Source organism: Camellia sinensis, chromosome 11 (genome assembly GCF_055761805.1).
Source record: "Camellia sinensis isolate YWXY chromosome 11, ASM5576180v1, whole genome shotgun sequence".
Classification (NCBI taxonomy): domain Eukaryota; kingdom Viridiplantae; phylum Streptophyta; class Magnoliopsida; order Ericales; family Theaceae; genus Camellia; species Camellia sinensis.
The window spans coordinates 142,621,763-142,648,656 of NC_138971.1; the positions used below are offsets into that span (position 1 = coordinate 142,621,763).

At 39.7% G+C, this 26,894-nt stretch overlaps 1 protein-coding gene and 1 pseudogene across 1 annotated transcript; both read left to right on the plus strand.

Moving 5' to 3' along the window:
• The first annotated feature begins 317 nt into the window (after positions 1-317).
• LOC145802711 (pectinesterase inhibitor-like) lies at positions 318-902 on the plus strand. Its single transcript, XM_082895475.1, has one exon. It carries the CDS (start codon positions 318-320, stop codon positions 900-902), a length of 585 nt encoding a protein of 194 aa, XP_082751601.1.
• A 1,576-nt stretch (positions 903-2,478) lies between these two features.
• LOC145802712 (putative peroxidase 61) lies at positions 2,479-25,577 on the plus strand (annotated as a pseudogene).
• The last annotated feature ends 1,317 nt before the right edge of the window (positions 25,578-26,894 follow it).

A 26,894-nucleotide genomic window follows, 5' to 3' on the forward strand; every position in this document is an offset into this window, starting at 1 on the left:
GTTCTCTCACCCAAAAAATAAATAAATAAAGAAGGAAATAAAAAATAGCAATATGCATATGAACAGTTCATCCTGTAACCGAGGTAATTCATTGAGAAGAAACTTATAAAGATGCAATAAATATATTAAATAAAATTTCAATTTCAAAATAAATTTTCTGTTAAAATACTAAATAGCAGTTCGTGAAACACAAGATCAAATGTATTAATTGAGAGTCCCTCAAATTAAAAGTACTATATAAGAGTCTCTCCTACTTCCCATACTAGCCAAGAGGGAAGAACAAAAAAAAAAACAAATCCAGAAATAGAGAATTGAAAATGGCATCGTTTTTTGGTAGTTGTTCCATGCTAGTTTCTCTTGTATTCATGTTCATGTTGATTGGTCCCTCCTTTGCTAAACAACATACTAAGCTGAAGCAAATATGTTCTAAGACTATTGATCAGCATGAGTGCATAAAGCTTATGAAATCTGATTGGCGTGCTTCAGTTGCTGATATTCGTGGCCTAACTGAGATTGCAATTGACTTAGCATCCTCTAAGGCTAGGGACATTCTTGGGGTTCTTAATTCTCGTTATGATAACAGATATGATGCATGGAAGGACAGATACAACTCATTCACAGACCGATATGGCTCGTGTTACAAAAATTATCAGGATGCCATTAGAAACCTTGAACAAACCAAGAAACTCTTCTATGATGGTGACTATAACCGCATAGCGGTTCAAGTGAATGATGCTAAGAAAGAAGTTCGTGATTGCAAAAATCAATTTGAAAATTCAGCAAATTACTCATCTGACCGCAGAAGATGGAATAAGGAATTTGAAATTCTTTGCGATGTAATCAAGGTTTCTTCTAAATCATTGTATGACGATTCATATTCTTCATTTACCCGGCTTCCATGAATCCAAGACTCGGCAATCCTAAAAGGAATCGAGTATGAACTTGGAGCTTGAAATCATGGCTGTAGGTGAAATGTTTTGCACCTTTAGCAGTGGAGGTTTTTTTTTTTTTCTTTTTTCAATTGACTTTGAAATGGATTTGAGAAGATTGAATCATATGGTACTACTAGTAGTATTGAACTCAATTAATTAGGGTGTTGGCTATCATGATAAACTAATGAATCAAAGTTTTTATAAATATTAGTTATTAGATTACATTTTTTAATTAAAAGTTTAATTTAAAGACATTGCAAATATATAATTTGGTATACAAAATCACTCATGTAGTAGAAATTAAATTATATAGTGAACGTGTTAAAAAATAACCTACTTACTGTTAGAGTGAGTTTCTTAAAATATAAAAAATTGATATTGTATCATGCTAAAATACAATTTTGCTATGATTGAAATAGCACAATATATTAGAGATGGTCTAACTTACCAATTTTCACACCGTATTTGGATTAAAAATTAAACTGGAAATTTGATGAGCAAAAGAAACAAAAAGAGAAACAAAAAAAAAGCTTCAAAATGTGAACGGTTCGGATCATCAAAATGGATGAATGGATGAAAGGGTTAACGATATTTGATTAATTTGATTGTTTGCAAGTATGTTTTACTCAATGTACTTTAAAATGTGAACGGTTCAGATTATCAAAATGGACTTCAAAATAAGCCGATTTGACTGTACAACAGTGGCTGCTATGCAAGGCGCACAGCAGCCACCCCAAGTCCCTAGATTTACAGCTTATCCCAATCCAACTCCTTCACAGCTATGCTACCTATGGAGGTCGATAAATTTTATTTTTATTTATCGCAATCCAAAATGTTTCACTTTAGACCTAAACGTTCAAGCATCATGTCCAAACATCAGACTTTATAAGAAATGTGTCATCTACCAAATTAATCTTTGGTCTCAAAAACATGTGTTGTTTTTCTATTTTTTTTATGTGGTTTGAAAATTTATATTTACTTAGATGGTGACTCCCAATTACTTAATTATAGTGGGTTGTGGCAAGGAGTTCAAATTTACGGATTTTGTTTTATGGTGCTTAAACATAAAAATGACTGATTTAGGGGTGTAGGGGCGGTCACATTTTTTTAATTTTAAAAAAATCTCATATTATATTGATAATTAGTAAGATAATTTTCATGGTTTTTTATTTTTTTCAAAAATTTTAAGAGACACATTTTGCTTCTTTAAGAAGAATTAGCAAAGGTTATTTGTTCTCTCACCCAAAAAATAAATAAATAAAGAAGGAAATAAAAAATAGCAATATGCATATGAACAGTTCATCCTGTAACCGAGGTAATTCATTGAGAATAAACTTATAAAGATGCAATAAATATATTAAATAAAATTTCAATTTCAAAATAAATTTTCTGTTAAAATACTAAATAGCAGTTCGTGAAACACAAGATCAAATGTATTAATTGAGAGTCCCTCAAATTAAAAGTACTATATAAGAGCCTCTCCTACTTCCCATACTAGCCAAGAGGGAAGAACAAAAAAAACAAATCCAGAAATAGAGAATTGCAAATGGCATCGTTTTTTGGTAGTTGTTCCATGCTAGTTTCTCTTGTATTCATGTTCATGTTGATTGGTCCCTCGTTTGCTAAACAACATACTAAGCTCAAGCAAATATGTTCTAAGACTATTGATCAGCATGAGTGCATGAAGCTTACGAAATCTGATTGGCGTGCTTCAGATGCTGATATTCGTGGCCTAACTGAGATTGCAATTGACTTAGCATCCTCTAAGGCTAGGGACATTCTTGGGGTTCTTAATTCTCGTCATGATAACATATATGATGCATGGAAGGACAGATACTGTTGAAAGTGGTTATAAATTATGGGTAAAATTAGAATTTTATCCTAAGTTCGGTATATTTTTTAGGTGGGCCCCGTGCATCGATTTTCACGAATCAAAGTGGTAACACGTTCTATGCTGCGTTGTAATTCACGTGGTATATTTGGTTGCTCAAAACCATTACCGAGTGAATGGGAAATTGAAGCCAAAGTGTGTTCCATGGAAATGGAGTTTTGGTGGAAATTCCTTAAGGTTGTAAAATGGCTTGTCCCACATTGATTTGGTGGGAGGTTTTGAATGGGTTTATAAGGCTTGGGTTTGGTACTTGGGGTGTGCCCCAAGGGATACCCAAATGATTTAGAGGGAGAGGTTATGGGCAAAATAGGCTAAACCCATTAGACCCAAAAATCACCCCGCGCGCCGTTGGTCGGCTGGGCTGGGCCTAGGCTTGAGCGCAGGTGCGTGGTGTGTGGTTGGGCTTGTTCGGCCCAATACTAATCTTTTTAGGCCAAAAACATTTGAATTTAATTTTATTTTGTATAAAATAAAATTCAGAATTCAAATTAAATCGGAAATAAACTGGTTTGGCTTTGCTGTACATCCAAACAGGGCCCTTCCCGTTTTGTTATTTGTTTGAAATATAACCCAACAGATTCAAATCTGTTTGAATTCAAAACCAACAGGTTTCATACATGTTCAATTCAAAACCAAGAGCCACCTTTGCATCTATAAATAGAACCACCCTCATTTGATTTTTGACATTCATTGATCATCCAGAAATTTCGTATTTCACTTCTGCAAATTCTATTCTTCATTTTGCTGCATTTTATTTTTGTGTGAAAGAGTGTAAACACTTAGTGTGTTCGTAAGGCAATCAATTTGTACTGCTGTTATTGTTTGTAGTAGATCATTTCATCCTGGGAGATAGACGTCCAAATTCTGAAAGCACCGTGGAGAGGACGAATCTGTCTTAAGGACACAGTGTCAAACACTAGACTTGATCAGGTTATAATTCGAAGAAATTAAATCAAGTAAGTTATTTAATTTATTTTTAGTGTTATTATTATTTATTTAAATCAGATTTTAATTTTGTTTTTGTAACAAAATAAAATCTGTTTTTATTTATTTATTTTTATTTTGAGTTTGATTTTTGTAATCAAACAAATTCTCTCATTTCCTTTATTTCTTTATATTCTGGTTGTTGTTTAGTACACAACAGAATTTAATTTATTTAAATACAGTGAAGATTGTCCAACAGATACAACTCATTCACAGACCGATATGGCTCGTGTTACAAAAATTATCAGGATGCCATTAGAGACCTTGAGCAAACCAAGCAACTCTTCTATGATGGTGACTATAAGTGCATAGCGGTTAAAGTAAATGATGTTAAGGAAGAAGTTCGTGATTGCAAATCAATTTGAAAATTCAGTAAATTACTCATCTGACCGCAGAAGATGGAATAAGGAATTTGAAATTCTTTGCAATGTAATCAAGGTTTCTTCTAAATCATTGTATGATGATTCATATTCTTCATTTACCCGGCTTCCATGAATCCAAGACTTGGCAATCCTAAAAGGAATCGAGTATGAACTTGGAGCTTGAAACCAAGTTGGGTCTTGAATGACGAAAATTTTTTGTCTCCAAAGAGCTAATTTCGTCACTATAGATATTTGTGAGGAAATATTTTCGTCACTAGTTTTGTCATTGAATGTTTGTCACTAAAAATCACCGTGAGGAAAAATAATTTCGTAACCAATAAAATTACTTTGATGACAAAATTTTTTGTCACCAATAAAACAACATTTTATCACCAAAAACTGTCATTTTCGTCACCAAATAGTTATTCAGTACTGTATATATAACTTTAGTTGACGAATAAATTTATCACACTGTAGACACCCCATTTTTGACCGACCTTAAGACTCAGACGTCACCGATTGAGCGCTTGGTGATGTTGCATATTGTGCTCGTTCAGGGGTTTTAGAGTCTCGGCTGCGAGCCTTGCCTCCGGACTTCTGGACTCTTTCATGCTTTGCCTCGGTTTGCGAACCAAGCTCTGTTTTCTCTGTTTTCTCTTCCCGAAGGGAGGGAGAGGTCTCGTAGATCATCTCTCAGTGGCCGTCGGCTACGTTTCGTGGTCGTAGGCCATTTTGCCCGTTTGGAGTCTGGTTTCCGATTTTTCGGAGCCATTGGCCGTGTGCCTTAGTTCGGGACCGCTTAACCATCTCTGTTTGCTCCGGTTCTTGGCATACATCTTATTTACTCCCTTTTGAGGGACACTGCGGTCCGAGAGAATAACTTCGTGGTAGGACACCACTTCCGGTGCCTAACAGCCCACTTTCGGGTTTCGCTTCCGAACCTTCATTCTGCATTTTTGGGCTCCGACCCGAACTTGAGATAGTCATATTTTGAGGTCATTTTAATGTTTGATTAAGGACCTTTTACTGTTTGAGATCTCCTCCCATCACTTGCTTCTTTAACGCTCTTTTAGGCCTATTTTTGCACGGTATTTTAGGCTTACTTGTGAGCTGTTTCGGACTTGGTCATAAACTACAAAGTGTATTGTTTTGAGCCCCTATTCAACTTTGTTGAAGGGCTCTCGGCCATTTGGGTCCAGCAGCTATCACTTGCCTTTATATCCCACTTTTTGGCCTTTTTGGAGGGAAATTTGAATTTCAATTTTCCCCCCATTTTTCCCTCTCTTTTCCACCTCTTTTGCTTATAAAACCAGCAGCTCCCAGCTGTGTTTTGGGGTTAGAAAATTTTGGTTTTGAGCTCTCTCATTAAATCTCTCTCTCTTTCTCTTCCAAGCTCCAAAACCCTTTGTTCTTGACCATTTTTTACACTACAACCCGTAGCCTATCACCTCCATTACTCATTTCAGTACCTTGGAGGACATTTGAAGAGGTTGAAAGCTCAGATTTTCGGACTAAAAGCTGCTGGAAAGTTGTTCTTCAAGGGTGAGTCCCTATTTTCCTTAAACTTGCACTTTTTTGCTTGATTGTTTAGCTTTACTTGCAAGTATTTTTGGACTTCGATCCAAACTGAAAAAGATCATATTTTGAGGTCATCTTCATGTTTGAATAAGAACTTTTTGCTGTTTGAAGTCTTCTTCTCCCCCTTTGTTCTTTACCTCTCTTTTAGGGCCTATTCTTGCATGATATGTTAGCCCTATTTTTAAGCATTTCTGGGCTCCGAGACAAACTGTAAAGAAGCTTATTTTGATCCCTTCTTCAACATTGTTGAAGGGTTCATCACTGTTTGTGGCTTCCATTTTCCACTTGCCTTTATATCCCTCTTTCGGCCTCGTTTTTGCATGATTCATTAGCCTCTTGTGCTTCTATTTTTGGGCTCTGGTCCGAACTATAAATGGCCTTATTTTGACCCCCTCTTCATATTTCATTAAGGGTCTTTTACTGTTTGAAGCATCCTTCTTGTACTTTGTGTTATAGCTCTCTTTTTGGCCTTGTTTTGCATAGTATTTTGAGAATGCTTTTGTACTGTTTTTGGCCCGGTCATAAACTGTAAAAGGTCATATTTTGGGCCCCTCTTCAACATTGTTGAAGGGCCCTCATTTGTTTGGGCAAGCAGCTGTGACTTGCTTCTTTATCTCACATTTAGGGCCATTTTTGCGCATCGGTTTAGCCCTATTTGTGTTTTCTGTTTGGCCTTGCTTAAAACTGTAAAAATGTTTTTTTTGGGGCTGCCTTGAATCTTTCTTCATACTTCATGTACAAATAATGCATGCTTGATGTAGCTACAAGTCATTTCATGTGCTTAATCTTGCATTTCGGGACCATTTCATGCATCGGATGCTATATTGTCATGATTCGGGGCTGTTTCGAGTCATATTTTAGCGCTGAAATTTGCATGCGTGTATGCCATATTCCATGCCTTGCCATGTCTTGTTAGAGTGGCATTTGGTGCCTTAGGGTCGGTCCTCGGTTTGCGTGCATGTGTGCACGCATTTCGAGTGTCTCATTTTCATCTTATGGCCTCTTATGTGAGTGTGGCTGAGGTCCACTCATGTTGGTGTAAGTCCATTATGCATTGTGTATGCCATTTCATTTCATAGCATTGCGTATGCTAGGTTGTATGTTAGCGCATTGTGTATGCCATGTTATCTCGTGCATCGTGTATGCCATTTCATAGCATTGTGTATGTTAGGTTGTATCTTAGTTGCATTTCATGCATATCATGCATATTGCATTGTGCTTGGGATAGGAGTTAGCCCGAGCACGGGAAACGAGGGACGTTTCGTACTTCGAGTGACGGAACGTGTCTCAATTCCCAATCACCGACACTCCGGATTATCCATGATGGAGCCAGGTCTTGTTGTGTTTTCATGTGCATTCATTCTATATTGAGTTGCACAATTCGATCCCTCGGCCATCATGCATCGAGATGCGTGATTGGTGGCACGAGGATCGAGACATGCATACATATGTGAAAATACATTGCTTTGCCCCTTTCCTGCTCTCTGTTGCAGCAAATCAAGAATTAGCAACCTTCTGGAGCTTGGCGCGCTTTCCAAGAATAATTGCAAAACAGAGGCTAATTGGGGCATCCCAGTGGATTTCCGCGCAAGGCAGCCCAAACATACATCATTCATCAGAGTCGAGGCAGTCCCTGGCTTGCATGCCAGTTTATAGCTTTCTTAGATTAATTTGTAAATTAATTAGGACTCTTGTATTTATTCGAGACTGTATTATTTATTCATTTGGGACTGTATATTATTTATTCGGACCCTCTACGCGAGGGCAACGTTGTAATAAGTGTGCGTGTGTGTGATGCATGTCTTCCAACCCCACGTCTTTCTCCCTTTTATTTACCAGCTTATGATGGTTAGATTAGGGCATGTTTCAATTAGCATACAGTATGATAGCATGTTTGCATTCATTCATCTGTTTTGCACGCACCGGGCTCGGCGCATCATACTAACTGCATTGTATTTTCAATTCCAAGTTGAATACATGTTAGCTGTAGCATTTCATATGCCATGTTTAGAATAGCCGAGCCTGCTATAGTTGCATTTTTGCATGTGTTGCATTATGCATTTCCGTATAATTAGGATCATGCATGGATTTCTAATTAGCTTCTATTTTGGCTTGGAGTACTCGGTAAGTTTTATGCTTTAGCATCCTTGCATGCGTGTGAGTGACTGCCATGAATAGCATGCTTACCATGAGGCTATATGCTTATGTGATATAACTGCCTGAATGCCTGTGGGTGAAGGTTGGGTTATTTGAATTGGAACAATTCATTAAATATGTGTTTTAAGCCCACTAGATAGTGGCAAAATCATGTTTTCTAAGCCCACCCGAGGGTGGCAAATCCACGTCTTAGCCTACTTGCGAGTAGCACCATCAAACCATTTTCAAATAAACAAACATGAAATGTTTTGTTCCAATTCAGGCGACCCAGTCTATACTTGTATGCTGTGCGTATCACATAGTAATCTAGGCTAATAACCGGAATAAGAACACACAATGTTTTCAAAACTTGATATCATGGTTAGTAGAGGCCGATCTTTGATCGGGCGAGCGGGGGTGCTCACGAAGTGACCTTCCCCAATCTTACCCAAGTTCCCGAGCCGAGGCAACTTTGGTGATGACGGACACGTGGCCTTAGGCAAACGAGTCAGGGTTTCCTAAATTTCTCCAAAATAAAATATTTAGGTGGCGATTCTGTATCTGGCAAAGCAGTCCATGTTTGGCACTTCTTTCAAAATCTGTTTTTCTCAAAATGATTTGCTGGATTTGGACTCTTTGGTTCAGATTTAGAACCGTGACAATTTTAGAGTCCTGAGCTGTAGTGAGCCCAATATCGAACGGAACGGGGAGCTCGTTCCTCCCGAGGCGTTCGGGGACGTCTACAGTTTCTGGCGACTCTGTTGGGGATTTAGAGAACTTGACTCGAACTCATGATATCTGTTTTTGACTACACTTATGTGTTTTTTTTCATTGCATGTGCATTGGTGCGCCTAGGACACCGTGTTTTCCATCTGCTATTCCTAAACGGTTTGCCGGAGGCTTGTCTTGTCAAGGCATGACCATAAGGCTGACCGATTGTGGGCTCTGCCAGTATGGGAACACAAACCCCGGTTTTACCGGGGCACCCTTTTTGACCATTCGACCTAGTGCATATTCGGATCCATAGTGACCATTCCAAACTAGGACAGGTTACTTACCCGATTTAGGTTGTTTGAAACCACTGAGTGCGTAGTGAAACCCTAGCTCCTGACAAAATAGGACAGGGAAACCCTACCCCAACATAGGGGTGTTTTGGCTCTCACTTGCTTGCTATGTGCTTTTAGGGTGTGTCCCTACAGGAATGCATGTAACAGTTTGCAAGATTGGGCATCAGGACTGCGGGCATCAGTATCTGGGAATCAGTTTTACCTGAGGGTATCAGTTCACCGGCAGAATTTTGGGCAGAATTCAGTAGAAAACACACTCATTCAACTATGCTCATATCTGTTCGGGTGAAATTAGGCTGAGATGCTGCATGTTTTCCCTTTTGTTAGGTAGTCCTGGAACCATAGCTTCAGAAGACTCCGATATTCCCCGAGGTTCGTCGGACTTGTGCTGATAGACTTTGTTAGGTCAGAGATTCAGTTCAAGGACAAATCAGTGTTCCTCCGCCAGAGGCAGGGTAAAAGGGGCCAGTTAGGCACAGATCACCGGTTCAGCAGTTACCAGATCAGTGGCCCTTATCCACCCCACCAGTGAATAGCCAGGCTGAGGCCTCAGTTTTTTATCAGTTTTTAGTCACCCCACCAGTCAGGTAGATGGATCAACAGAACACATCAGGGATGGAGGCAATGATGTGCCAGATGCAAGAAAGTATGAAACTCATGCAGCAAGATGCTGTCCGCCAAGCTGAATTCGCCAAACAGCAGGCTGCGGTCATGGCCCAACAGGCAGACTTAATTGTCCGGCTGCAGCAGCAAACAGGAACATCTGCTCCCCCCCCCCCCGCCAAGTATTCCAACCCCCGGGGAGACAGCTAATGTCCAGGAAGATACAGACATTCCGACAGGGCCACCTCCGCCCCCGGTCCTACCCCAGCTATCTAAAGCACCGATCAACCTGCCGGATTCTCCCTTTGAGTTCGAGGTAGACCATACAGCGTTGAAGTTGAGCAAGCTTGAAAAGTTGTTCAAAAAATCCCAGGGGGTAAAGTCCATCCCGGACATTGAGGACGGGTACACCGACGCAGCCGTGACACTGCCGGACAGTTTCAAGATGCCTCACATCGACCGTTTTGACGGGTCAGGGGATCCCATGGTCCACCTGAGTTTGTTTTCAGATGTTCTGCGCCCGATAGGCTTGACAAGATTACAGAAGCTTTCCCTTTTTGGCAGGACCCTGTCAGGAATCGCGGCCATCTGGTATGCCAAATTGGAGGAATCAGTGAAACGAAGCTGGGATGAAATGGCTGAGGCCTTTGTCGCACAGTACTCATACGATACCCAGATCGAGATTACAACTCGTGATCTCGAAACAACGAGGCAGGAGCCCAAAGAGACTTTCTCAGATTTCGTAACTCGGTGGAGGGCGAAGGCATCGATGATGACCCTGAGGCCTACTGACAAGGACTAGATCAGGATGATTGTGCGCAATCTCCAGCCAAAACTGATGCAAAAGATGATTGTATTCCCCTTCCCTACCTTTTCTGATCTGCATGAGATGGGGGTACAAATAGAGGACGCTATGAAGCAGGGCCTTCTTGACCAGGAGAAAGAGCAGCCCATGAGGGCATTTTCTCGCAGTTCAAATACAACCACCAGTGGTGATGCAGCTGCAAGATCTTCTGATGTGGGCATGGTTACCACCACCGTATAAAAAACAGCTACCCCATTCACCGGTCCGTCCGGAAGTAGCTCACAAGGAACCAAATACCCACCTCGAGTCAAGAGGGTTTTTACCCCACTTCATATGCCTTTGTCAAAGGCTCTAGAGGTCTTAATCCGGAAAGGGCATCTGAAACCGTTGGAACAACGGCCCCTACCCGATCCTATCCCTGCAAAACATGATCAGACTAAGTACTGCGCCTACCATCAACAAACCGGTCATGACACCGACAGTTGCTTTCGTCTGTGCCATGATGTACAAGATCTGTTCGACAACGGGGTCATTGCCGCACCAAGTCCTACAAAGTCTATCGGCACTTGATCAGTGAATTTGTGGGGGGATAATATGATCTGATCAGAGGTTGAACCAGCTGCGGGTGGCACTCGATTTACCCCAAATGTGGGAAGGACAGGCACTGTTTTGAGCATTTGTGAATGCCAGTTTCTGACTTGGGTATTGGGTCAGTCTTGTTGTTTTTGAGTCTGTCTTTTTGTTTTGAGTCAGTCTCTTTTGTTTTGGGTTTGTCTTGTTGTATCGAGTCAGCCCTGTTGTGTAGGAGTCGGGTGATTCCGGGGGGCGTTACCTCGGATATCACTATTTTGTTTTGTGTTTGTCCTTTTGTTTTCTTTTGAGTCTGTTTCTGCCGGGGAGCCAGTTGTGCCAACAGATTTTGAATGAAACAGCAGTGATTTTCACGCTCTCGCATTTGCTTCTGCCTTGTGCCAGTTGTACCAGAAATTCCAAATGAGATGGTAGTATTTGATTAGAAGCTGTCTTTTCTGTGCTTTGAATTCATTGCATCGACCTAAGTTTTTCAAAACTTTTCGAACACTGCGGTGAAAACGAAGAGGAAGGAATTCCTCGGGTTTTGCAAAACTTTGATCATTCAAGAGAAAGAAAGGCGTGCTAAGCCCTTAATGATTGAAATCATGCTTGTCAGCGTGAGTATTGAGAAGGACCCTGGCTTGATCCAGACTGGTTCCACACTATCTTCAGTGCGAGCGATTTGTCGCTTCTTTAAAAACTTTCAAAAACAAAATGTTTTGCGCGATCTTGCGAAGACTTGTGTGGAATCGCTCTCGAGATTGTACAGCTTAGGATCGCTCTCAGCCTCAAAACTTAAGTCCTTGCTTTAAAACCTTGAACCACAATTCGAAGTGTTCAACGATCGACCATAAAGGTAGGCCTGTGTGGCCAGATTGGAAGCAGCCCTCGATCAAGAGGCACCAAAGTCAGATCAAGAAGATCAGATCTCATCAGAAGAAGCTTGTAAAGCTAGAACAGAAGCACCCCTCTAACTAGGGACAAAAATGTCTGATGTGCTCGAAGAACCGAAGATGGGTTCTTCAGCGAATCAATACAGCAGCCATTCTCCTGGATTCAGACGACTTCAGGATCTCAAAACCATTGGACATGGATAAAGCTACACTTTTACCCTTGAGAGGCTCGCTGGGCCGAAAACCCGGAAGGGCGACCCAGGCAAAAGTTAGAGCAAGAAAAGAAGAAAAAGAACAAAAAAGAGAAAAGAACAAAAAAGAAAAATGCAAAGAAAAGAACAAAAAAAAAAAAGAAAAATCGAAAAAGAATGAAAAAGAATGAAAAAATACAAAAATTGAAACAAAAAAAGAACAAAGCTCGCAAGGTCGAAAACCCGCAACGGGCGCCTTAGCAAAAGTTAGAGCCTAAAAAGGAGAGGTTAATACCCGAGTGTACCTTAACCCCGAACTACGTGAGGCTTGATTCCCATCTTTGGGATACGTGGGCAACTTCATTCTGAAGTCCAGCCGTAAAACACTTCAAATTGACTGTGCCCATGTAATGGTTTTGATCATCTTCGCTTTCTCTATATCCGAGAATTTGGTTGTGTTCGTCACTCTGAGGACTGACTACAATGCGCTGCGGGGCCATTCAGACAAGGGGCAACTTTCCGTTGCCATTTAATGCGCTGCGGTGCCATTCAGACAAGGGGCAACTTTCCGTTGCCATTCAATGCGCTGCGGTGCCGTTCAAACAAGGGGCAACTTTCCGTTGCCATGCAGTTCCCCTCAAGCAAAGGGCAATTTTCCTTCGAATCCGAGGTTGTGCATCTCGAGAGTAGGTTCCGTGCTCGTTGAGCAGTGGTCGTTTGCAAAAATAGTTTTTGAGAATTTTTACTGAGGTTGACTAATCTTCTCGAAAAATATTCCATTTTCAAAACTGGACCATTTCTCGGACCCAAAAAAGGAAAACTCTCAGTGCTCACAGCCTAACTTGCATGATTTTAAATCAGAAAATCGAACAAGCGCGTTAATCTAACTCTCATGTTGGTCAAAACTGTTTTAGTAGAAAGCAAAAACAAAAAATGGTCAAAATGATGAACTAGGGGCACAGTTGAGTCAGGTGTTCTGTCTTTTCCCCTTTGTCAAAATACTTGCCAGAAAGGGCACTCTACTTGTCGGAAAGGGCACCGTATTTGCCAGGCACAACAAAGGGCAGAAAGCTCTCACATCCTCCAAGAAACGAGGTATCAAGCAAAGTGCGAAGCACGAACTAGAATGGGGCAAGATATTCCACTTCCTCATCTGGACAGGTCTAACCACGTCCAAACTCCCCGACAGAGCATCATCAACCGATGTTAGCTGCAGATTTGCTACACATCCTGTTGTAGCACAACCCCTCTGAGAGAGGAACTCACTAGCTGCGCGCAGGAAAAGAAGAATCTAGCAGAATGCTAGAGGCACGAGCCCACAATTTGTTGTTCATCCATCAACCACCCAGGGGAGGGATGAAAAATGAGAGATTGAAGAATAGAGAGATGTGCGATGAGAGAAAAAGTGAGAAGAGGGCTTTTTCAAAAAAACAGAGCCTGAGGGCCGAGTGATGTGAGAATCACAAATGAGAAAGAGCGAGAAACACTACCCGGTGAAACAGGCTCCCTATGCACGTCTGCGTGTCGTGTCTTTTTGTTTTATCTCGATTCTTGTTTTGAGTCGTTTCGAGTGTTACTCGATATGTCTAGGTTGTGTGCCTTTTATTTCCTTGTTGAGTCGTTTTGCTGTGTTCAGTCGTAGGCTCAATACTTGGTCGAAAACTCATCTCTCAATTTCAAAAATAAAATCGTTTTGTGCTCCGAGTGCCGTGCCGTTCTCCACATTTGTACAAAACAGAATTTGTTCTTTCATAAAATCGCAGGATTCAACCCAAGTCACGTCAGAACAGTAGAACCAGGACCTATCTGAAGCTATATATGGTTCCGGACTGCAAAGCAAAAGCAAAAGAGGAAAATGTCGGGTATCTGAGTTTGTTTCAACTTCAGTAAGTTCCAAGACTACATTCCGTGTGTACCCCTTCAAGTCTTGCCAAAGCTCCGAAGTATGAGTGTGCCTCTACCTCAAGCTCAAGATCAAGTCTGCTTCAAGCCAAAATGGCGATCAGAAGTGCTCTCCCTGAGTACCATTCCCTGCCAGAGACATCTTGGTTGTGTTCGCAATGAGTTCCTCGGAGACCAACTGCGACGGTGGAAACTAGAGTTCGAATGGCTGATGCCTAGAACGTAAAGGTTCGGGATTTCCGGGACTAAAGTCTGGTTTAAATACCCAGAGGCGTGTCCTCGGCTTGAAATCTGTATGGAAGCCCCATAGGTTGAGATAGCGTGTATGCACCTCAATTCTGGATACTGAACCAACCTAGTCTGTCACCCCGTTAGAGAATAGGGAAAGTTGCGAATGTGATCGAGAAGAAAGGCAACATCCAAAGTGTTCTACGTAAAGAATCCTTGTCAGTATTTTAGAGCCTTTGTACTGTGAGTTGAAGGTAAGTGTTCGAAGAGCACGAGGGGAGATCCCCATCAGAGCGAAGCGGTTCATCGCCACTCACCCCATGAGGTGCTTTCTAAAGCGCCGTTACGCTTGTTTATTGCATTCCTTAAACATCATGCATTGTATTGCATTGTACCTATCAAGTTTCTTTCTCATTCAGGCACGATATTGTATGTACGGTTCCTTCAAAGAAGTTCCGTTTGAGATCCTTTAGTTAGTGTATCAATCACACTTCATTTCTTTAGTGTATCAATCATACTCTGCTCACATTGTGCATCTATCACACTTTGTGTTCATTTTTAGTGTATCAATCACACCAATTCACATAGTGCATCTATCACACTTCGTGTTCACATTTAGTACATCAATCATACTCTGCTCACATTGTGCATCTATCACACTTTGTGTTCATTTTTAGTGTATCGATCACACCAGTTCACATAGTGCATCTATCACACTTCGTGTTCACATTTAGTATATCAATCATACTCTGCTCACATTGTGCATCTATCACACTTTGTGTTCACTTTTAGTGTATCAATCACACCAGTTCACATAGTGCATCTATCACACTTCGTGTTCACATTTAGTATATCAATCATACTCTGCTCACTAAGTGCATCTATCACACTTTGTGTTCATTTTCAGTATATCAATCATACTCTGTTCACTAAGTGCATCTATCACACTTCGTGTTCACATTTAGTATATCAATCATATTCTGCTCACATTGTGCATCTATCACACTTTGTGTTCATTTTTAGTGTATCAATCACACCAGTTCACATAGTGCATCTATCACACTTCATGTTCACATTTAGTATATCAATCATACTCTGCTCACATTGTGCATCTATCACACTTTGTGTTCATTTTTAGTGTATCAATCACACCAGTTCACATAGTGCATCTATCACACTTCGTGTTTACATTTAGTATATCAATCATACTCTGCTCACATTGTGCATCTATCACACTTTGTGTTCATTTTTAGTGTATCAATCACACCAGTTCACATAGTGCATCTATCACACTTCGTGTTCACATTTAGTATATCAATCATACTCTGCTCACATTGTGCATCTATCACACTTTGTGTTCATTTTCAATATATCAATCATACATCGTTCACTAAGTGCATCTATCACACTTCGTGTTCACATTTAGTATATCAATCATACTCTGCTCACATTGTGCATCTATCACACTTTGTGTTCATTTTCAGTATATCAATCATACTCTGTTCACTAAGTGCATCTATCACACTTCGTGTTCACATTTAGTATATCAATCATACTCTGCTCACATTGTGCATCTATCACACTTTGTGTTCATTTTCAGTATATCAATCATACATCGTTCACTAAGTGCATCTATCACACTTCGTGTTCACATTTAGTATATCAATCATACTCTGCTCACATTGTGCATCTATCACATTTTGTGTTCATTTTCAGTATATCAATCATACTCTGTTCACTAAGTGCATCTATTACACTTCGTGTTCACATTTAGTATATCAATCATACTCTGCTCACATTGTGCATCTATCACACTTTGTGTTCATTTTCAGTATATCAATCATACTCCGTTCACTAAGTGCATCTATCACACTTTTTATTCATTTTCAGTATATCAATCATACTCTGTTCACTAAGTGCATCTATCACACTTCGTGTTCACATTTAGTATATCAATCATACTCTGTTCACTTAGTGCATCTATCACACTTTGTGTTCACCTTTTGTGTATCCATCACACTTGTTCACTAAGTGCATCTATCACACTTTATGTTCACTTTTAGTTCACCTTCAGTGTATCAATCATACTCTCCTCACATTGTGCATCTATCACACTTTGTGTTCATTTTCAGTATATCTATCATACTCTATTCACTAAGTGCATCTATCACACTTTGCGTTCACTTTTAGTGTATCAATCACACTTTGTTCACATAGTGCATCTATCACACTTTGTGTTCACCTTTAGTGTATCAATCACACTCTGTTCACTTAGTGCATCCATCACACTTTGCGTTCACTTTTTGTATATCCATCATACTCTGCTTCACGTAGTGCATCTATCACACTCTGTGTTCGCCTTCAGTGTATCAATCACACTCTGTTCACTTTATGTATCCATCACACTTTGCTTCACTTAGTGTATCAATCACACTTTATTCATATAGTGTACCCAGCACACTCTCTTCACTTTTGTGTATCTATCACACATGCTCGCTAAGATTGCACCATAACTGCATGAAATGTAGTTTGATTTGCCTTCTCGTTTAAAACTGTCGCATTTATTGTGAATATGTGCTTCATTACAGCTTACGACATTTGCATGATCATGAAGTACCTTCGGCTTCTTGCATTGTCGGTTGCATTTTGCCCCCTGCCTGCGGGCATGCCTGCGGGCGCATCTCTGTTTATCTTGCCTGTTTGTCTAAGTCTTCGGCCTTGTCAAAAATGGGTCGTCTCTGGGCTTTGACATTCACTCCCGTCACTTATGACTTTCGAGTTCTTTCAAAGAGGGGAAACTGTAGACACTCCATTTTTGACCGACCTTAACACTCAGATGTCACCGATTGAGTGCTTGGTGATGTTGCATATTGTGCTCGTTCAGGGGTTTCAGAGTCTCGACTGCGAGCCTTGCCTCCGGACTTCCGGACTCTTTCATGCTTTGCCTCGGTTTGCGAACCAGGCTCTGTTTTCTCTGTTTTCTCTTCCCGAAGGGAGGGAGAGGTCTCGTAGATCATCTCTCAGTGGCCGTAGGCTACGTTTCGTGGTCGTAGGCCATTTTGCCCGTTTGGAGTCTGGTTTCCGATTTTTCGAAGCCATTGGCCGTGTGCCTCGGTTCGGGACCGCTTAACCATCTCTGTTTGCTCCGGTTCTTGGCATACATCTTATTTACTCCCTTTTGAGGGACACTGCGGTCCGAGAGACCAACTTCGTGGTCGGACACCACTTCCGGTGCTTAACAGCCCACTTTCGGGGCCCCGAACTGCGTGTTTTGGCTTCCGAACCTTCATTCTGCATTTTTGGGCTCCGACCCGAACTTGATATAGTCATATTTTGAGGTCCTTTTAATGTTTGATTAAGGACTTTTTGCTGTTTGAGATCTCCTCCTATCACTTGCTTCTTTAACGCTCTTTTAGGCCTATTTTTGCACGGTATTTTAGGCTTACTTGTGAGCTGTTTCGGACTTGGTCATAAACTACAAAGTGTCTTTTTTTAGCCCCTCTTCAACTTTGTTGAAGGGCTCTCGGCCATTTGGGTCCAGCAGCTACCACTTGCCTTTATATCCCACTTTTTGGCCTTTTTGGGGGGAAATTTGAATTTCAATTTCCCCCCCATTTTTCCCCCTCTTTTCCACCTCTTTCGCTTATAAAACCAGCAGCTCCCAGCTGTGTTTTGGGGTTAGAAAATTTTGGTTTTAAGCTCTCTCATTAAATCTCTCTCTCTCTCTCTCTCTTCCAAGCTCCAAAACCCTTTGTTCTTGGACCATTTTTTACACTACAACCCCTAGCCTATCACCTCCATTACTCATTTCAGTACCTTGGAGGACATTTGAAGAGGTTGAAAGCTCAAATTTTCGGACTAAAAGCTGCTGGAAAGTTGTTCTTCAAGGGTGAGTCCCTATTTCCCTTAAACTTGCACTTTTTTGCTTGATTGTTTAGCTTTACTCGCAAGTATTTTTGGACTTCGATCCAAACTGAAAAAGATCATATTTTAAGGTCATCTTCATGTTTGAATAAGAACTTTTTGCTGTTTGAAGTCTTCTTCTCCCCCTTTGTTCTTTACCTCTCTTTTAGGGCCTATTCTTGCATGATATATTAGCCCTGTTTTTAAGCATTTCTGGGCTCCGAGCCAAACTGTAAAGAAGCTTATTTTGAGTCCTTCTTCAACATTGTTGAAGGGTTCATCACTGTTTGTGGCTTCCATTTGCCACTTGCCTTTATATCCCTCTTTCGGCCTCATTTTTGCATGATTCATTAGCCTCTTGTGCTTCTGTTTTTGGGCTCTGGTCCAAACTATAAATGGCCTTATTTTGACCCCCTCTTCATATTTAATTAAGGGTATTTTACTGTTTGAAGCATCCTTCTTGTACTTTGTGTTATAGCTCTCTTTTTGGCCTTGTTTTGCATAGTATTTTGAGCATGCTTTTGTACTGTTTTTGGCCCGGTCATAAACTGTAAAAGGTCATATTTTGGGCCCCTCTTCAACATTGTTGAAGGGCCCTCATCTGTTTGGGGAAAGCAGCTGTGACTTGCTTCTTTATCTCACATTTAGGGCCATTTTTGCGCATCGGTTTAGCCCTATTTGTGTTTGCTGTTTGGCCTTGCTTAAAACTGTAAAAATTTTTGTTTTGGGGCTTCCTTGAATCTGTATTCATACTTCATGTACAAATAATGCATGCTTGATGTAGCTACAAGTCATTTCATGTGCTTAATCTTGCATTTCGGGACCATTTCATGCATCGGGTGCTATATTGTCATGATTCGGGGCTGTTTCGAGTCATATTTTAGCACTGAAATTTGCATGCTTGTATGCCATATTCCATGCCTTGCCATGTCTTGTTAGAGTGGCATTTGGTGCCTTAGGGTCGGTCCTCGGTTTGCGTGCATGTGTGCACGCATTTCGAGTGTCTCATTTTCATCTTATGGCCTCTTATGTGAGTGTGGCTGAGGTCCACTCATGTTGGTGTAAGTCCATTATGCATTGTGTATGCCATTTCATTTCATAGCATTGCGTATGCTAGGTTGTATGTTAGCGCATTGTGTATGCCATGTTATCTCGTGCATCGTGTATGCCATTTCATAGCATTGTGTATGTTAGGTTGTATCTTAGTTGCATTTCATGCAAATCATGCATATTGCATTGTGCTTGGGATAGGAGTTAGCCCGAGCACGGGAAACGAAGGACGTTTCGTACTTCGAGTGACGGAACGTGTTTCAATTCCCAATCACCGACACTCCGGATTATCCATGATGGAGTCAGGTCTTGTTGTGTTTTCATGTGCATTCATTCTATATTGAGTTGCACAATTCGACCCCTCGGCCATCATGCATCGAGATGCGTGATTGGTGGCACGAGGATCGAGACATGCATACATATGTGAAAATACATTGCTATGCCCCTTTCCTGCTCTCTGTTGCAGCAAATCAAGAATTAGCAACCTTCTGGAGCTTGGCGCGCTTTCCAAGAATAATTGCAAAACAGAGGCTAATTGGGGCATCCTAGTGGATTTCCGCGCAAGGCAGCCCAAACATACATCATTCATCAGAGTCGAGGCAGTCCCTGGCTTGCATGCCAGTTTATAGCTTTCTTAGATTAATTTGTAAATTAATTAGGACTCTTGTATTTATTCGAGACTGTATTATTTATTCATTTGGGACTGTATATTATTTATTCGGACCCTCTGCGCGAGGGCAACGTTGTAATAAGTGTGCGTGTGTGTGATGCATGTCTTCCAACCCCACGTCTTTCTCCCTTTTATTTACCCGCTTATGATGGTTAGATTAGGGCATGTTTCAATTAGCATACAGTATGATAGCATGTTTGCATTCATTCATCTGTTTTGCATGCACCGGGCTCAGCGCATCATACTAACTGTATTGTATTTTCAATTCCAAGTTGAATACATGTTAGCTGTAGCATTTCATATGCCATGTTTAGAATAGCCGAGCCTGCTATAGTTGCATTTTTGCATGTGTTGCATTAGGCATTTCCGTATAATTAGGATCATGCATGGATTTCTAATTAGCTTCTGTTTTGGCTTGGAGTACTCGGTAAGTTTTATGCTTTAGCATCCACTACAGGAAACATGAGTTTCGACGACATTCATTTAATGGCGTTTTATTAAACGCCATGTTTTATGACATTCGACGGCATTTTTTAAACGTCACTTTTTTAAAATATTAAAACGGTACCGTTTCAATAACAGAAGGCGTCTTAAAGCGCCTTCAAATGTCCTCTCTCTTTCTCCCTTAAATGGGCGAGCCTCTGAAGTCCTAATCTCTCACTCACTCATTTTGTATCCCTGATCTTTTACTCAATCACTCTCTCGTTCGCTCTCTCTCTCAACCCTCTCAATGGATCGATTCATCTCAATGGATCAATTCATCTCAGAATGATACAATCTCGGTGATTCATCTTGGCTATTTTGATTTTGATTTCGAAGTTCATCTTATTTGGAATCCTCACGGCTTCAAATCTCGCCTCTCTCAACCCCCTCTAAGCCCTTATCATTCTCACAGATTCATCTTTGAGATTCAGAGCAATTTCGATTTCGAATCTCCACCGCCAGCACCGTCTGCACCGGCTCGATTTCTCTGATTTCGATTTCATCTGAATCTCTGATTTCGAAGCTCCACCGCCACCATCATCTGCACCAGCGAGGTATCGATTCTCTGTCTCTCACAAGCTCTTCCTTCCGTCTCTCTCGATTTGGTTATTGAAATTGAAATTGTAACCAAGAACTATGAAATTGAAATTGATCGATCCGTGATTCCAGTTAAAAGAAAAAATCGATACGTGACTCAAGATTATAATTTTTATTTATTTATTTATTTTTTCAATTGTTGTTTCTTCTTTTGTTTTCTTTCTCGTTTCTTTTTTGGGGGGTTGGCGTTTTGATATTTATGTGGATTTTGTTCTTTAGGGTTTTCAATCTCTGTGAGAAGATAAGAATCATAATTTTGAATAAAGAGGTACCCTCTCTCTCTCTCTCTCTCTCTCTCTCTCTCTCTCCCTCTCTCTCGTCCATGATCATCAGTGTTTTGTATGTATTTTGTTTGTGCATATGAAATTTGTGTGTATATGTCAAGGATTGGATACATTTTTTTCTGCTGTATGTTTGATTTAGTGAACATTCAATATTTGAAGACGTCAATATTATTCATCAAAAATGAGTTCTTTATTTATGTGGTATTTTGTTTTATTTATCGTTCTGGCTTTATAGTTTGTAAGTTAGTTTATTCAAGGGTTTTAACATTGGCTAATCAACTTGCTTTGGTGTAATGATTCTGAATGAATTACTATAACTGAGTGAGTTTATCTTTAGTTTGTTCTTTGGAAGCTTCTTCAGTTTTAGTGTGACACTTGTGGGAAAAGCTCATTCATTGTTTGCTTGACTTATCAATTTGCTTGAGTATACATGAGTAGTTGCTATACATGAAGACATTGTTGTAATGCTTGATTATTTATCAGGTTCAACTGTTATTAATAGAATTGGTCTATGATATCTAATGAGAAAAATAGAAGAAACTGTTCTAGGATATTGATTAATGTGGTAGATGTTCATTTTACATGTAGATGTTCAATTTGAATTTTGTTACACTAACTTTGATTTATTATTTATTTATTTGGGTTTAAACAATGAAAAGGGATGTGATGCATCAATCCTACTAGATGGGAGCAACAGCGAGAAAACTGCATTTCCTAATCTAAGTGTAAGGGGCTTTCACATTATTGATGCAGCAAAAGCTGCTGTTGAGGCAGTGTGTCCTGGAGTAGTTTCATGTGCTGATATCATTGTTATGGCTGCCAGAGATGTAGTGTCTTTGGTGAGTAATGTGTCCTCTCTCTCTCTCTCTCTCTCTCTGCTATTAATCAACATATAATGATGTGATAACTTACAATGGTGGTTTATATTGGGTTGGGTACATGTAGGCTGGAGGAAATAGATACGCGGTGCAAACAGGGTGAAGAGACGGTCTTGTATCTCTAGCTCAAAATGTGGATCTCCCAGCTCCTTTTATATCCGTGTCTGATTCCATCAATGTATTTGCCAATAAAGGACTTGATGTCATCGACATGGTTTATCTTCTTGGTAATTTACCTTCGCCGCCTTTATTTCTCATCTAGTAATGCTAAACAGTAAAATTTCACAACAAAATGCTTCGAATATAGTGCTGTCATCACTGCTTCTCAAGTGATTTATTTGATATATGCACGACAAATCAATTGTTTGTTAATGACTAACTGACTATTTTATATAGGTGGTCACACTGTTGGAGTTGCACATTGTTCACTCTTCGAAGATCGTCTCTATAATTTTCAAAACAGTGGAAAGCCTGACCCGATCATGAATCTCGTGCTGTTAGAGATTTTGAAATCTCGGTGTCCTCAAAATGCAACAGTTGATAACACTGCTGATCTTGATGAGAACCCTGTGAGTGCCTATGTTGTGGATAATTCTTATTACCAGGAAATACTACTAGGAAAAGGTATTCTTCAAATTGATCAAGAGTTGGCGTTGGATCCACAAACCACTGACACAGTGAAATACGCAGCAGTCGTGGGATATGATTTCCAAATCAAATTTATGCTGCTTTTGAATGGTTTTGATATCCTCTATGCTTGTTCAGAACGGCTGTTATTCTCTAGTTGGGATTTCAGAAGTGACAAACCTGCACGATCACACCAACACAAATTAGTGTTATGGTCAGATCATGGATTTATCAAGTGGAAAAAAAAAGAGTCTTATTTCACTTCATTTTCTTCTTGACTTTTCCCACCACAAGTTAATGATCGAAATATAGCCCAAGGAAAAAGCTGTTAAAATTGATTGTAGGATCTTAGGCTTGTGGCAAGAAATTTCTGATAAACTTGTTCTCTAGGAATAAGAAGCTCTGTTTCATCAACTGTTAGGACAATAGGATGATGAGTGTTTGTTTTTACCATGAATGCTCTTTCTTTTCAAAGCTATCTGCTATGTAAATATACCAAATATCTACGATTTTTCCCTTTCAAGTAGTGATGTGGCTATGAATTATTTTAAGGGCACCCCACGTTTTTCTCTATCTGCATGCTTGTATTGCGTGTTCATTGAAGCCATCAGTTGACTGGATTGCAGCTTCAGACCTTGAAGATGAAACTGCAAAATTGGTATTGGGCCTTTGCTAGTTGTATGTTGGATATTCTATCAAATGTTTTTTAGGACAATGTGTTATTTCATTGTTCCTTGTGCAGGCACCAGAAGATCATGCTACTGCATGGGAGGCATTGAAGGTAAGTTTTATGGAATCTCTCTCTTCTTCTTTTTTGCCTTAGTTTTTTGGTGTGTGGCATCTTCTTTTTGTTCGTATATTTTTCTTCCCAATAGGTCACACATCTTCAATAATTTGTTTGTATTCGAAAGGGAATTCTCTTGTTTTGCGAATCACATTATTTAAAACATAGTTTACATAACATGAAAAACCAAGTTTTTAAAGACCTTCTAGACCAGATCATTGGTTGAATTTTTTGTTGACTGATTGTGTGTTGACTCTGGTTACATATATGGTTCAAGATGCACATGATATACAGGTGGCATTCATGTAGTTGGGTCATGGGAATTGTTGCCTTGAGCCTTACTCAATTTGTGAATTTTGTAGAGTCTTTTGATATCAGAGGTGATATATATGCCTTTATTTTTTCGTGTGTGTGTCTTTTCCTGATTTGTTTTGTTTTGCTTTGTTTTTTCTTCTTTTTCTACATGAGTGGCATCCCCTTTGATTTTTTTTTCTAATACATTTTTTTTTGAAAGATAAGAAATTTTAGCTCTCCTTAAGAATAGAATGATTAGGAGAAATGGATTTTGAAATAGGAAACTAGTTCTATGTGGATGAGGTGACTAGTTGTACAAAAAAGTGGAAAAGTATCAAGATGGTTGTGTGATTGCACGATTCCTATTAAGTTGAACATGTGAATTGAGGAGTAATTTGATCCATGTGGAGGGTGATTAAAAAAAAAATAGAGGAAAACCGAGGAGAACCTGAGATGTGGTGATAAGAAATAACATGATTAACTTAAATTTAATTGAGGTCGGGCGATAACCGGAAAACTACCATTTTCTGTACAAAAATCAACAATGATGACTAACTGAAATTTCTAGTACATTTTTCTAAAGCACTTGCTTGTAGATTCATGTCGTGCTATTTGCTTCCCAGTCGACGAATTGCCACATGTAAAAGCCAGCAGATTGCTTTAATTTGATGCCTTGTATACAATTCCATAAAGAAAAGTTGATTAACTGTATTTTTATTCTAGTATAATCTTTTTCCTAATGATCTATCTATCTTCTATCTTAACAGTTGTGATTTTGCATTGTAGGACTTATATTGGTAGCAACAGGGCAGGTAGAAGCGTATCTTAGCAATCATCAGAATGGAAGTCTATAAGAAACTTGTCCAAGTCTCAATACATCGGCATTACTTATACAAGGTATTCCATTATCTTTTCTTTTTATTATTAATTTTTTTTGTAAGTTATTTTGTTACATGGAGGACCAAGGCCATAAACAGAAACTAACAGAGGAACCCTGTGACAAGACCTGATACAGCGGAGGATTCACCCTTTGAGTCGCAACATATTTAGCTAATAGTAACAAATCAGTCTGTAGTTTCCAGGGTAGGTTAGTTTTTGAGATGATAAGATTAGAGGAAACCTTGAATTCTAAAAATTTTTCATACTGTTCCTTTGATCCTATTGATTGTGCTTCTTGGGCCCTGTTGGTTTAGATTTAGACTTCACACAGTCAACTTTGGGGTGGCAAGAACAGACTTGAGCTGCATCATCTAGTTGAAAATGTAAGGAAGACAAAAAATTAAGACTGACTAAATGTTGATTGAACTACAATTTTTCAAGCAACATATGGACTAGATCTAATGGTGATGCTTATGGAGGTATTGTGATCATTCTAATGTTATTACCTGTGAATTGATTTTTAGGTCTGGAGATTTTTAATAAATTTTGCTGACGTTCTGGGGCTTTGGCCATTTATGCTGGATGAATTTATTCAAGCTTTTCATGATTATGTAAGTTCTTGAGATCCTTGTATTTAATTTTGCCTTTAGACTATTTGCTTTATCCTTACTCTCATCTTATTGTTTTAGCTGCTCCCTACTATTTTTAGGATCCAATGTTGTTAGGGGAGATTCATGTAGCTCTTCTAAGATCCATCCACAGATTGTTGAAGGGGTAAGCTTTGCTCTGTGGTTGGTTTTTGTTGCTGCTTCTATCTTGTTGTCAATTGTGGCTTGATTTTGTGTTTATTCATTCTGAAATACTTTTTATTCCTTTGTTTTACTTTCAGGCGTATGCTTGGGGCTTTATATGAAGGCCTGTCACCAAGATCTGGAGGACTTGGCCAGTTCAAGATCAGCATGAATGTGAAGTCATCAGATTAATCTCACTCCCGTTTTTTGTTGCATTCCTTGTCCTGAGCTCAGTACCTCCTCATTTATTTTCCTGAAAAGCTGTTGGCCACTTGCTTACAATTCAGTCAACCTTCTTGTTGGTTACAATTCACTTTTGGATATGTTATTTTGTTATTAATGGTGATTGGATATTAAATTGAATGAGAAAGTGAATTAATGTTGCATTTTGAATGGGAGTTATTATTTCATATTAATGCTATTTTTTAGTTTAATTACATGTATTTTTTAGTTCAATCATATAAAATTAGCACAATTAAAAAAAAAAAGACTATCACGGCATTTCTAAAACTGTCGCTAAATATTACATCGATGTTTGGATATTTTTTTTTGAAAATAGAGATACGGCGGCGTTTTAAAAACGTCGCTAAATAGTATGGTGACGTCATATTACCGTTAGTAGAACTTTTAGCGGCGTTTTTAGAAACGCCGCCTATAGTCATATAGTGACGTTTCTAAAGCGTCATAAAGTTATAGCGACGGCCGCATCTTCGGCGTTTGGTATCAAACGTCACAAAAAGATTTAACGGCGTTTTTAAGACATATAGCGGCGTTTTTTAAACGCCGCTAAAACCCTCATTTCCAGCAGTGATCCTTGCATGCGTGTGAGTGACTGCCATGAATAGCATGCTTACCATGAGGCTATATGCTTGTGATATAACTGCCTGAATGCCTGTGGGTGAAGGTTGGGTTATTTGAATTGGAACAATTCATTAAATGTGTGTTTTAAGCCCACTAGATAGTGGCAAAATCATGTTTTCTAAGCCCACCCGAGGGTGGCAAATCCACGTCTTAGCCTACTTGCGAGTAACACCATCAAACCATTTTCAAATAAACAAACATGAAATGTTTTGTTCCAATTCAGGCGACCCAGTCTATACTTGTATGCTGTACGCATCACATAGTAATCTAGGCTAATAACCGGAATAAGAACACACAATGTTTTCAAAACTTGATATCATGGTTAGTAGAGGCCGATCTTTGATCGGGCGAGCGGGGGTGCTCACGAAGTGACCTTCCCCATTCGTATCCAAGTTCCCAAGCCGAGGCAACTTTGGTGATGACGGACACGTGGCCTTAGGCAAACGAGTTAGGGTTTCCTAAATTTCCCCAAAATAAAATATTTAGGTGGCGACTCTGTATCTGGCAAAGCAGTCCATGTTTGGCACTTCTTTCAAAATCTGTTTTTCTCAAAACGATTTGCCGGATTTGGACTCTTTGGTTCAGATTTAGAACCGTGACAATTTTAGAGTCCTGAGCTATAGTGAGCCCAATATCAAACGGAACGGG